The 12,390-nt window shown below is 41.7% G+C and overlaps 1 protein-coding gene across 1 annotated transcript in view; it reads left to right on the top strand.

Annotated features, from left to right (window-relative positions):
• The window catches only part of CSMD2 (CUB and Sushi multiple domains 2), a gene marked incomplete at both ends in the record, with an annotated part of 607,174 nt that extends 595,221 nt beyond the window's left edge, over nucleotides 1-11,953 (top strand). Inside the window, 9 exons of the mRNA XM_083370102.1 lie at nucleotides 326-399; nucleotides 2,250-2,361; nucleotides 2,956-3,135; nucleotides 4,417-4,482; nucleotides 4,862-5,023; nucleotides 6,225-6,337; nucleotides 8,876-8,963; nucleotides 9,900-10,038; nucleotides 11,794-11,953. Coding sequence (XP_083226228.1) covers nucleotides 326-399; nucleotides 2,250-2,361; nucleotides 2,956-3,135; nucleotides 4,417-4,482; nucleotides 4,862-5,023; nucleotides 6,225-6,337; nucleotides 8,876-8,963; nucleotides 9,900-10,038; nucleotides 11,794-11,953 — 1,094 coding nt within the window. The remainder of the gene's footprint in view (nucleotides 1-325; nucleotides 400-2,249; nucleotides 2,362-2,955; nucleotides 3,136-4,416; nucleotides 4,483-4,861; nucleotides 5,024-6,224; nucleotides 6,338-8,875; nucleotides 8,964-9,899; nucleotides 10,039-11,793) is intronic.
• Nucleotides 11,954-12,390: the final 437 nt, after the last annotated feature.

Genomic DNA, 12,390 nt, shown 5'->3' with positions numbered 1-12,390 from the left:
GCCATACAGTATAAAGTCAAGTCTCAGTTATGCTTACAGATATGCAACGAGTTGGGATATGTAGTAGGCTGGAAGCCTTTGGATGGCTCCTTTCCTTCTGCCACGGTTTGTGTAAACTCGTCTCGGGGTTGTGTCTGCTCAACTACCCACTTGCTTTGCTTCAGGTCCTTTCTGAAGACCCGCCCAGCAATTCCCTTGAACCAGATGTTGTTGCATGCAGGGCTGGAGTCTTCACCTTTGGGCCATGAAGTGGTCTCAGTGAGGCAGAGCAGAGCAGAGTTCTCACCCCCCCAAAATTAATTAAGCACTTACTTCTTTTTTTCAGATGCAAGTATTACAACCTGCATGGATCCAGGTGTGCCCCTTTTTGGAATTCAAAACAATTCCCAAGGTTATCAGGTAATATATGATCATCTCCGCGCCCCCCCCCCCTCCTTTCTTTTCTCCTTCACCCTGAACAATCTCCTTTATCTGTATAATGTAGCCGAAATTGCTAACTTGTCATCCTTAATCCAGGAACTGAATACATTCATTCTCCTTTTATGCGAAACACAGGCATTGATGATCTCTCTTTGGAGAGTTGCTATCTCTTGATTAAGCTGTTTTGTGAGGGAGACAATAGGAGGATTTTGCCAGAGGGACCTTTGATTAATTCAGAGGTGGTCCTTGATGATGCTTGTGCTTCTAATGGAGACAGAATGAAACAGACGCCTAGCCTGTATCTTGCCTCCCATCGTAAATAACAAGGCATCTCAAGTGGAGGAAATCTATCCAGGGACTTACAACTGCCACTGAACCCCAGTTGTAAGTCAGGGTGGGTCATCTTATGACCAGGCCCGATTTTGTGACCTGTTATGTGGCAGTCATTATGTCCTTGCATAAAGTGAATGCCCTGATCATTAAATGGATAGCACATTCATTAAGTGAACCCATTGCTTTCTATAGGAAAGTTGTTGCCAGAAACCAGAAGGAAACACCAGTTTCCTGCAAAACATCATCAGCTGCAGTCATGGGACTGGGATGCTGCACATGGCCATCAATTTGGGCCGGTTGCTGAGCAACAAAAATGTGGTCATGTCACCAAGGGCTCAGATATCAGAATTGATGCAGATGGCCTCTTTGACCTCTCTTTCAAAACCAGCGGTCCTCTCTTTGTCTTTTAAATGCAGATGGACTGCCAAATCTTGTCCTGATGGGTTTGTTCTCCTATGTTGTGCCAAGGGTTTATAAAGAGGGGTTGTTGTTTTTTTTGTTTCCCCATTGTACATATCTGCCAATGTCTCACTGCACTGTATTGCATTTACCACGTTGCTCATGTCTGGTTGTTTTATCCCTGGGGTGGACAAGCTTCTGCCTTGGTGTATTGTTGGGTATAAAGTGTGCACATATGTTGTGTTGGCTGAAGACTCTCGTACAGCCACTTCATCTGCATTTAAAAGACAAAGGTCACTCTTTTGAAGACAGCAAATTCCACATTTTGGATAGAGAGGGGGTCAAAAGGGGTCAAAGAGGCCATCTGTGTCCAAACTGAACAGCCCTCTCTCAACAGGGGGGAGGGATATGACATCATCTATCTCCAGTCTACAACACAGTCCTTTCAGCAGTTCCAAGAAGGCTCCACACAAATTTGCACTACTCAGGTGATGCTGAGGACACAGACAAATCTCCAAGTGGCCTCAATGACTCTCTAAAAGAATACAAATAATCAGCTGTCTACAGCCAGTTTGTACCACTTCAGCAGAACCGGTAGCTATTTTTTTGTTGCCCAGGCCCAGAATGGACTTCCGGAAGCAGCATCCACACAGAGAACCAGTTGTTCACATATTTGAATCCCACCACTGCTACAAGGAATATACTGTAAATCCTTTTCAACCTTCTTGGATGAGAAGTGAAATGTCTTTAAAAAAAATAATAAAGTCCAGTTATCTCTTGAAAAAGCACCTTTCGGACAATCATGACCTGGATTACTGAGAATTTCCATAGACATTCCACAGGGCAGCATTTTGTTACATATTCCACTAGTTTTTGTGGTTTTGTGAATCACAAACATATCTTTCAAGTCTGAGTCACTCAAGAGCTGAAGGAGCTTCATCAAGTTCAGATCTGGCTTGGTCACTTTTTCAAGGGCAGGTCTGAAGGGTAACGTGAGGTTCCACGGGCTTCATCTTTAATTAGATAACTTCCTTTAACTAGACGAGTGATTATATTCACACAACATGCTAACTTTGCATTGTTCCCCATTGCAACAGGTTGGGAGTGTCATCTTCTTCAAGTGTCATAAAGGATATTTGCTGCAAGGGTCCACCACGAGAACCTGCCTTCCAAATCTGACATGGAGTGGCATTCAGCCAAACTGCATCCGTAAGTCTTAGCTTCCTTGGCGCCAGCAAAATAGTTGATGCCATTGAATCTCGACCTTGGCCACTTGAAGATGTGTGGACCCCGCCTCCCAGAATCCCCCAGCCGGCATGGCAACTGGGGTGTTCCGCAAGTTGTAGGCCATACATTTTCAAGCGGCTGAGGTTGAGCACTGCTCTGTGCTAAAATCCAGGTGTGCAGGATATGCCCAGTGCCAGATCTTAATTTTTGCTGCCTGGATAGATAATGTGGAAATGAGAAAATGCAAACCCAGCCTGCACAGAGGCATTCCAGAAAGCAAGGATGAATGAATGAAGCGTCTGAAGGCATTGTTTCAGAAAATGCCTCCTTCTGAATCAGGCCAGCTCTTGGCTATAGACAGGCTTCAATCTTCACCCAGCCAGCAGCCTTTCCCAACCTGGTGCTCTTCAGGTGAAATACCTGACATTTCCAAATATCATCAGCAATCTGCTGGGAATTCTGCGGGATGTAGTCCAAACAGATCTGGAGGATGTCAGGTTTGAAAAGCTATCTTCTGCCCTTTCTTAGGCCTGGTAATGGTGGGTGTGTGAGTTGCTTTCTTCTATGTCTTTGCAGCACACAACTGCAAAGAACCAGATACCCCAGCCCATGCCAACGTGGGTGCTCTGGACCTGCCTTCCCTGGGATACACCTTGATCTATTCCTGCCAGAGTGGCTTTTATCTCACCGGAGGATCAGAGCATCGGACTTGTAAGGCTGATGGTAGCTGGACAGGGAAGCCTCCCATTTGCCTGGGTAAGCAAAACTGGCGACTGAAAGACAGCTCTATGTCTGCTAAACATCTTATTCTTTCCCCTTGAAATTCATCGGCTGCATTTCAGCCATGTGTTTCATGGACAAATCATGTTATTTCTGTCCCCTGTTCCCTAGACAAAGAGGATTAAAAATCGCCTGGTTAGATCAGACGCCCAAAGCCCATTTGGCTCACCATTTTCCCCCCAGTGGGAGCCAGAACATTAAGGCAAGAGTTCTCTATGATTCTTAACATCAGTCTTCCTCTGTCAATGTTAAGCCTTTATATCAAATTGCCACTAGTATACCTTACGGCTTAAGTAAACAAGGGTACTCTTTTTGTTCTTTTCACATTATGAAATGTAAAATTTTTGAATTTCACCATCCAAATATATATATATATATATATATATATATATATATATATATATATATATATATATATATATATATATATATATATATATATATATATATATATATATATATATATATATTTGAAAGCACCTTGCTAATTAACTCTTTCATTCCTGTATTGGCCTGTCTCAAGGCTTATCAACAGGATATAGTCAACTATGACAGCTCCCAAAATTCTTTATTAGCAATTTGAATAATTTGCATATATATATATATATATATATATATATATATATATATATATATATATATATATATATATATAAAAGGTTGGGAGATCCCTCTTCTCTTTTCTCTCACATCATTCGTAATTATGGACGCTGTAGGAAGAGAGTCTTCTTAGTCTACAGAAGCAAACAAATCAGTCCAGTAACATTTTTTTCTAACTAACATGCTTAACTATGTTAAATTAAAATTATTAAATATTAGCAAGTTTGATCTAGTGGTAAAGGCATCATGATAGAAATCAGGAGACTTTTGAGTTCTAGTCTCACTTTAGGCACAAAAGATGGCCGGCCTTCATATATATTTTCAACCTAGGAGCTGGAAGGTATGCTCACTGCCTTGAGTTATTTTAAAAAAATAACAAAGGGTTAAAAAATAATTTAAAAATGGGGGCAGTTCCATAGGTAGTGGTTGCATTCACCCAATATTCTAAGTTTGATTAGCTTATTTTTCAAAAATGAAGTCATTCAATTAATTCATAGTTCCATGGATTCTTCCAGAAAGTGGGTTAACTTAGAACCAAGCTGAAGAGAGTAAGTGATCCCTGTGGCCAGATAAGATTCTTTTTATATTCACCTGTTGTTAAAGATGTTTGTGTCACCTTATTAAGGTATAAACTCTTGCTTTGATTCTCTTTTTAAGCGGATGTCCGACCCAGCAGACGGCCTGTGGGGACTGCAAAGGATCAGCATCTTCCAAAAGTCTCAGGTACCTCTTTTTCCTAACTACCAAATACATAAAAAATACATTAAAAATGAAACAGCATAGCAAATTATTGGGGTTTCAAGGTCTGTAAATATATGAACACGCTGTCAATTTTATCAAACGATTAAAAAAACTCAAAGCATTCATTTTTTAATGGATTTTTAATTTTTTTAATGGATGAGGCTCTTTAATTAATGGCATTTCTTTTGATTGTTTTGAAGTGACAAAGCTTGATTATAAAAAGCATTGAACAAATAAGAATTCTGGGAGTTGAAGTCCACTCCTCTTAAAGTTGCCATGGTGGAGAGACACTGTTCTAAACCACTTCTGCAGTTGTTCCAAAATCTCCTCCTTGTCTTGTTCTGCCTTGCGTTATTTCTAGTTCCTGCTGATGTCTTTGCTAAAAATTCCTTCTGGAAAGGCTCCTATGAATACATGGGCAAAAAGCAGCCAGCCATGCTTTCGGTCACCAGCTTTGATCCAGTCACCAGTAAAGTGAATGCCACTCTGATGGACCACAGTGGTGTGGAGCTGCAAGTCTCTGGTAAGGCAGCCAATTGGGGTTTCTCTGCATTCCTGGTGGGAGAAGGGAAGATGGTGCCACCTTGATGTCTACCTCGTTAAACAACATAGAAGAGAAAATGATGTCCATGCAGCCTTATCTGCACAGCCTAATAATAATGCCATTATTATTATTATTATTATTATTATTATTATTATTATTATTATTATTATTATTATTATTATTATTATTATTATTATTTTGCTATCTTCACCCACGTCTGCCTGGACAATCAAGCTGAAACACCTGTCTAATGTGCAAAGCAAATAAATGATGGAAGACCCTGAGGATACTTCCTAGACCTAGATAATAATTCTCCAGCTGAAATTCTGGGGCTGCATTCATACTAAGGTTAACATATACTAAGGTTAGCATGCTACCATAACCAAACAAATAAGCTATGGCATAGTTTACTGAGGGACGCGGTGGCTCAGTGGGTTAGGACACTGAGCTTGTCAATCAGAAGATAGGCAGTTTGGCGGGTCAAATCCCGAGTGCCGCGTAGCAGAGTGAGCGCCTGTTACTCGTCCCAGCTTCTGCCAACCTAGCAGTTCGAAAGCACGTAAAAATGCAAGTAGAAAAATAGGGACCACTACGGTGGGAAGGTAACAGTGTTCCGTGCACCTTTGGCATCTAGTCATGCCCGCCACGTGACCACAGAGACGTCCTCGGACAAGCGCTGGACAACCATTTGACTGGGATGGTATAAGACTTCTTCTTGAGTAGGGGGTTGGACTAGAAGACCTCTGAGGTTCCTTCCAGCCCTATGATTCTAATTTTATCCTAGAGTGGTTTTCACAATTCCTGTCTGGATGGTTAGAATCTTTGTATCTTGGGCCTCACCCACTTAATTTATTTATTTTTTTATCTGCAATTCTAACCATGTTCCCAACTGGAGACAACTCTTTGAAGGCCTTTGCTATCTTTCCTGAATTTTCATTCTGCTGAATAATTTAATGCTACCTGCAGGCTTTGGAAACAACTAAATGCATGTAATACAGATGAACTTCCAATATAATTTTAACAAAGTTGGATGCAGTCCTGCTCTAACTTCACAGAGCATTCAAGAACACCGAGATCTTGTCTTCTCAAACTGCAATGAAACTCTCCCTCCCACCGCCCCCCCAATTCTCCAGAGCTTCCTCCTCCTTGACGAAAGGGCTGTCTTATCTTCTCTTTCCAGGTATTTACAAAAGAGAAGATGTCCATCTTCTCCTCCAGGTACACCAAATTACAGGACCACTGGAGATCTTCACGAACAAATTCAAGAATGATAAGTGGGCATTGGATGGGCACGTAAGTCTTTGCCTGAAACGTTTCAATGGCGTGCAGAGGAATTGGGAACATAACATGGGAGAATGTGGGAGCTTTTGCAACCATGGTTAGGAGCAGCCAAATCTAAGATTAATGTTCCCCAACCTGATGCCCCTGGGGTAGGTTGGGTCTGTGACTCTCAGACTTTGCAGCTTGTAGGACTTCATGAAGTTCTCATTCTAGAACATTTTGAGGGCACAAGGAAGACTGGTCAACTGTCATGAATCAAAAAATTACTCAAGAAAAGATCTCTCTCCCTCTCCCCCCCCCTTCTCTCACCTGTTGTTCATTCTGTCTTTTTTAAATGGTCAATAAAAAGAAAGAAAAGACTATTTGACTAATTAATTAATTAATTTGACTAACTAATTAATGCCGCTTGGTGGGTGTATGAAAGCCCTAATAAGCAGGCATATACATATAATGAAGGCTACTGCTAAGCTTGTAAGCCGCCCTGAGTCTTCGGAGAAGGGCGGGATATAAATGGAATAAAAATAAAAATAAATAAATAAATAATTATTCTAGTTAGAGACATTTAGCCAGCTTTTTCATTGATGAAACAATCTCATACTTAGACAGTAGAAATTTAAATGCCTAACAGCAAAATTACAATTGCAAACAAAATTATTAAATATTTAAAAAAATGTTTAAACACCAGGAAACAGATTGAAAAATTCATTGTATGAAACAGAGCAATATTTTTTCCCCAAGATGATCCTTTTGGGTTACTTCCTTCAGTTCTTTATTGGCTACGTGTGGATTTGACCAGACTTTTTGCTTCTAAGCCTTTCAAAGGAAGGATTTGTGATGGAAAGAGCCTGAGGGAGCTGATGTGTAAAAACAAATGTTTTCTCTTTAGCAGATTAGAGGAGACAGGAAGTATGGTGGAGTGGTTAAGATGTTCGACTGGCACGCAGGGACATATCTGCTACTTACACAGATATATCTACTGACCCAGCACCCAGGAATGCCCCTCTAGACTTTTACATTTAACAGGCTAAGGTCAAAATCAACCCCCACCTTCAAGCCTGTTTCAATCAGAATTGACCCAAGAAAGCCAGAAGATGTTTCAGACAAACACGACAGGAATTCCCCTGATCCAAGGACACCCTGGGGGAGAGACAGTTCTACCAAATTTATCCCCACAAAACTATTCCTGCTACAGCATGGGTGTCAAACTCACCACATCACGTGACATGTCGTGACGTATCGTGACTTTTTTCACATTGCCAGAGCTGGGGTGGGCACGGCCTCTGCACGATGCAACTGGCCAGCGGGCCGGCAGTTTGACACCCCTTCGGTACAGGTAGTCCTCAAGTTACAGCCACAGTTGGGACCAGAATTTCCATGGCTAAGCAAGGTAGTTGTTAAATGAGACAGGCCCACTTTCATGACCTTTTTTGTGTCAGCCGTTAAGTGAATCACTCAATCTTTAAAAGAATCTGGCATCCCTCCATTGACTTGGCTTATCGGAAGCTGGCTGGAAAGGTTGCAATGTGGTGATTTATTTTATTTTATTTTATTTTATTTTATTTTATTTTATTTTATTTTATTTTATTATTTTATTTTATTTTATTTTATTTATTTATTTAAATTTATATGCCACCCTTCTCCCTGAGGACTCAGGGCGACTCACAACAATAAAAATTAAAAAAAACATAGGATGAAAAGTTTTTAAAAAGAATTAAACAATAAATACAATAATTACGTGACAATTTAAAAAACCCGATAAAAACCTAATTAAAAACCGTAGTCAGTCCAGACCCACTTGTTGGAACAACCAAGTCTTCAGGTCACGGCGGAAGGACCAAAGGTCAGGGGTCATCCGCAGCTCTGGGGATAATTCGTTCCAGAGGGTCGGTGCGCCCACAGAGAAGGCTCTCCCCCTGGGGGTCGCCAGCTGGCATTGCCTGACTGACAGCACCCTGAGGAGGCCGACTCTGTGGGAGCGAATCAGGCGATGGGATGTTGACAATGGCAGCAGGTGGTCTCACAAGTTAGATATTGCAAGACACTGCAGCTGACTTGCCGGTTGCCAAGTGCCCAAATTTCGATCATGTTACCATGAAGATGCTACAATGGCCATAAGTGCAAGGACTGGTTGTCAGCTGTTCTTGTCAGTGCTGTTGTAACTTTAAACAGTCACTAAACGGTTATACGTTGAGGCCTACCTGAAATTTGTTTCCAAGATCCTGTATGTAGCTTGTCCTGTCACATCTTCCATTTCTTCTTGGAATGATTGTATCACAACATTTGAACCATATTTTGAACAAGTATTAGCATGAAGTCTGTGGTGATTCTCAGGCATCCAGGTCATGGTTGTCCCAAAGGTGCTTTTTCAGGAGGCAACTGGACTTTGTTATTTTTCTTTGAAGACGTTTCACTTCTAGGGCCAAGAAGCTTCTTCAGTTCTGACCGGATGGTGGGGAAATCACCTGTACCTATAACTGATTTATTTTGTTTGTTTGATTGATTTGCATTTGGGTTTTGCAGTATTATTTTAATTTTCCACTCCAAATGCAGGTCACCCCAGAAGCTTCAAGCGGCACATTTGTCTACCAAGGGTTTGTCCATGGCAAAGGTTTTGGACAATTTGGTCTCCAAAGACTAGGTAAGCTGACTAACTTTACAACTGAAGTTGCCCCAAAACAATAACTTTTAGTAATTTATATAAGCAATGTGGCAATTCTAAGGTATTCCATTTACGTTTTAGCGTGTACCAGCTATTGTATGTAATTATTTTTCGTTCAATTATCTTTCTTTACCTTTTCAGTTTAAATTTTTGTTATCAGGTGAAACTGATGCTTCAACTTTTATTTAAATAAATTCCAAGTTACCATTTCCAGAATTTTGCCAAATTCTTTCCGCTCACCATCCCTGTTCAACTGTTAATAGAATCATTTTGTCAATGTTATTCACTGGAGAAGAGCCTCATGCTGGGAAAGATTGAGGGCAAGAGAAGAAGGGGACGACAGAGAATGAGGTGGCTGGATGGAGTCATTGAAGCAGTAGGCGTGAGCTTAAATGGACTCCAGAAGATGGTTGAGGACAGGAAGGCCTGGAAGAATGTTGTCCATGGGGTCGCATGACTTCAGACACAACTTCGCAGCTAACAACATTGTATGCATAATGTTAAGTGTGAACACATTTTCTTCCTTGTTTGGGGCCTCTTGAGTTACAAATCAAACAAATAAAAGGAACATTTGTCTATTCCTTTTGGGAAAAACCATCGAAGGCCATTCAAAAGCTAAACTCTAACTTTACATTTTGCTTTGTCTCGTAAAAAAGCAAAATCTTTCTGCTTGAAGAATGAGAAAGTGCCTGTGACTTAATGGATATGTCGACCAGCATTTTGTCCAGCCTACCGGCTCTCATGTTTTTAATGCAACTAGTATTCTCATTAACCCCGTCAGACATCCAGGAATTAAATCTGAGATTTAAGTGTTTTGTTACATTTATATGCAGCAGACTTCTGTTGAGACAGCCCCTGGCCTCCCCTACCCAATGGTACCCAGCACCAGTAATTTAATGGCGTTTCTTTTTCCAGACAGCAGCATCATTGAACGGGACCCTGAATCAACAGGATATCCATTTGCATCCAACAGCAGCTCAGTTGCAGCTGCGATCCTCGTGCCTTTCATTGCCCTGATGATTGCAGGGTTTGTGCTCTATCTCTACAAGCACAGGTGAGATGTTCCAGGTTGAAAAGGCAGGACATAACCTCCTAGGGCCTCCTAACAAGAATTGGAAGAATAGTTAGGGTTTTCTGGTCCAGTGTCCTCTGGATTGAACCACATTTCTCACAATCCCCATGCAGCATGCCTAGTTGGCTCTGTCAGATAGACCAAGCTACCTATATACCTAAAATTGCTATAGTAACAGAATCCTGCAAGTCTGAATGTGCTACCTTTCTTTCCACTTTTCTCTCTATGGGAATTGGAGGGATGGGGGACTTGGAATATTGCATCCAGTTTTGGTCGCCATGATATGAAAAAGATGTTGAGACTCTAGAAAGAGTGCATAAGACGAGCAACAAAGATGATTAGGGGACTGGAGGATAAAACATAGGAAGAACAGTTGCAGGAATTGGGTATGTCTAGTTTAAGAAAAGGGACGCGGTGGCTCAGTGGGTTAGGATGCTGAGCTTGTCTATCAGATGGTCAGCAGTTTGGTGGGTCGAATCCCAAGTGCTGCGTAACAGAGTGAGCGCCTGTTACTTGTCCCAGCTTCTGCCAACCTAGCAGTTCGAAAGCACGTTAAAAAAAATGCAAGTAGAAAAATAGGGACCACTCCGGTGGGAAGGTAACAGCGTTCCGTGCACCTTTGGCGTCTAGTCATGCCGGCCACATGACCACGGAGACGTCCTCGGACAAGCGCTGGCTCTTCGGCTTTGAAACGGAGAAGAGCACCGGCCCCTAGAATCGGAAACGACTAGCATGCATGTGCGGGGGAACCTTTACCTTTACCTAGTTTAAGAAAAAGAAGGCCTGGGGGTGACATGAGAGCAGTGTTCCAATAAGGGGCTGCCACAAAGAAGAGGGGGGTCAACCTATTTTCCAAGCCAGCAGAAGGCAGAACAAAAAGCAATGGATGGAAACTAACCCAGGAGAGAACCAACCTAGAAATAAGGAGAAATTTCCTGACAGTTAGAACAAATTCATCAGTGGAATGGCTTGCCTGCAGACGTTGTGGGTGTTGTGGAGGTTTTTAAGAAAAGATTGGACAATCATTTGTCTGAAATGGTATATAGGGTTTCCTGCCTGAGAAGGGGGGGGGGTTAGACTAGATCTCCAATTTCCCTTCCAATTCTGTTACTCTGTTATTCTGTCTTAGGCGTTTCTGCAAATGCCCATGCTCAAGTATAATTGATCTGATGGTTGCCTTGATTGTGAACCTTCTTTCTGTCCTTCAAGGCCACCCTCTTTATTCACTACATTAGCACTGAAAGCTGCCATCCAATGCCATGGGAAATAGCACCCATTTCTTTCATACTTTCTAGGAGCCAACCACCTTTGTACCTCTCCAACTAGAAATTTCCTAGAACTAAGGAGTAATTTCCTAACAGTGAGAACAATTAACCGGTGGAACGGCTTGTCTGCAGAAGTTGTGGGTGCCCCAGTGCTGGAGGCTTCTAAGAAGAGACTGGACATCTACTTGTCTGAAATGGTATAGGGTCTCCTGTTATGGGAGCTTGGGACATTGGACTGGAAGACCTTCAAGGTCCCTTCCAACTGTTAACTAGTAAATGAATATACTGTTCAGCAGAGCTAGGCGACTGCCACCGTTAAATTGCACTTTGGGGTGCTTCATTTCAATTAATTTGAATGAGAGAGGGAGAAGAGACAAGGAGAACGTTTACAGATTTTAATGCATTGTGGTTTCTTTATATACCTGTCCTGTAGAACCCCTCCCCTATGACATCTTTGTCCTCTCTGAAACAGAAGGAGACCGAAGGTGCCGTTCAATGGTTATGCTGGCCATGAAAACACTAATGTCCGAGGAACATTTGAAAACCCAATGTATGACCGCAGTTTGCAGCCAACAGACATCATGGCCAATGAGGCAGAGTTTACCGTCAGCACTGTGTGTACCGCAGTATAGCACTTACAATTCTGTGTGCAGTAAGTATCACACTCCTATACAAACTTCCCACATATGTCTTTCAGCTACTATCGGGACCCATCAAATTATCATTAGCCTAGCATTTAATTTGAAAAGGTTTGGATAATAATAATCACTATTATTCACATCTTAGTAAGAGAAAAAGACTGTCACAGCTGCAGTGATCATTTCTGACCATAAGAAAGCTGAAACATTATTCAGATCCAAGCTTTGGAGATATTTAATTATCAGCAACATTTTTTTAAGATAGGGCAGCTTAAAGAATAATGTACTGTACATCATCCATCCACACACCCACCCACCCACCCACCCACCTATCCACCTGTCCATCCATCTGTCCACCTGTCCATCCATCCATCCATCCATCCATCCATCCATCCATCCATCTCTCTCTATTCTCTGAAGTTTTTTATTTG

Source organism: Vipera ursinii, assembly GCF_947247035.1.
Source record: "Vipera ursinii genome assembly, chromosome: 9".
NCBI classification, from domain to species: domain Eukaryota; kingdom Metazoa; phylum Chordata; class Lepidosauria; order Squamata; family Viperidae; genus Vipera; species Vipera ursinii.
Note: the sequence above shows the minus strand (reverse complement) of the source record. Positions and strands in the feature narration are given on the sequence as shown.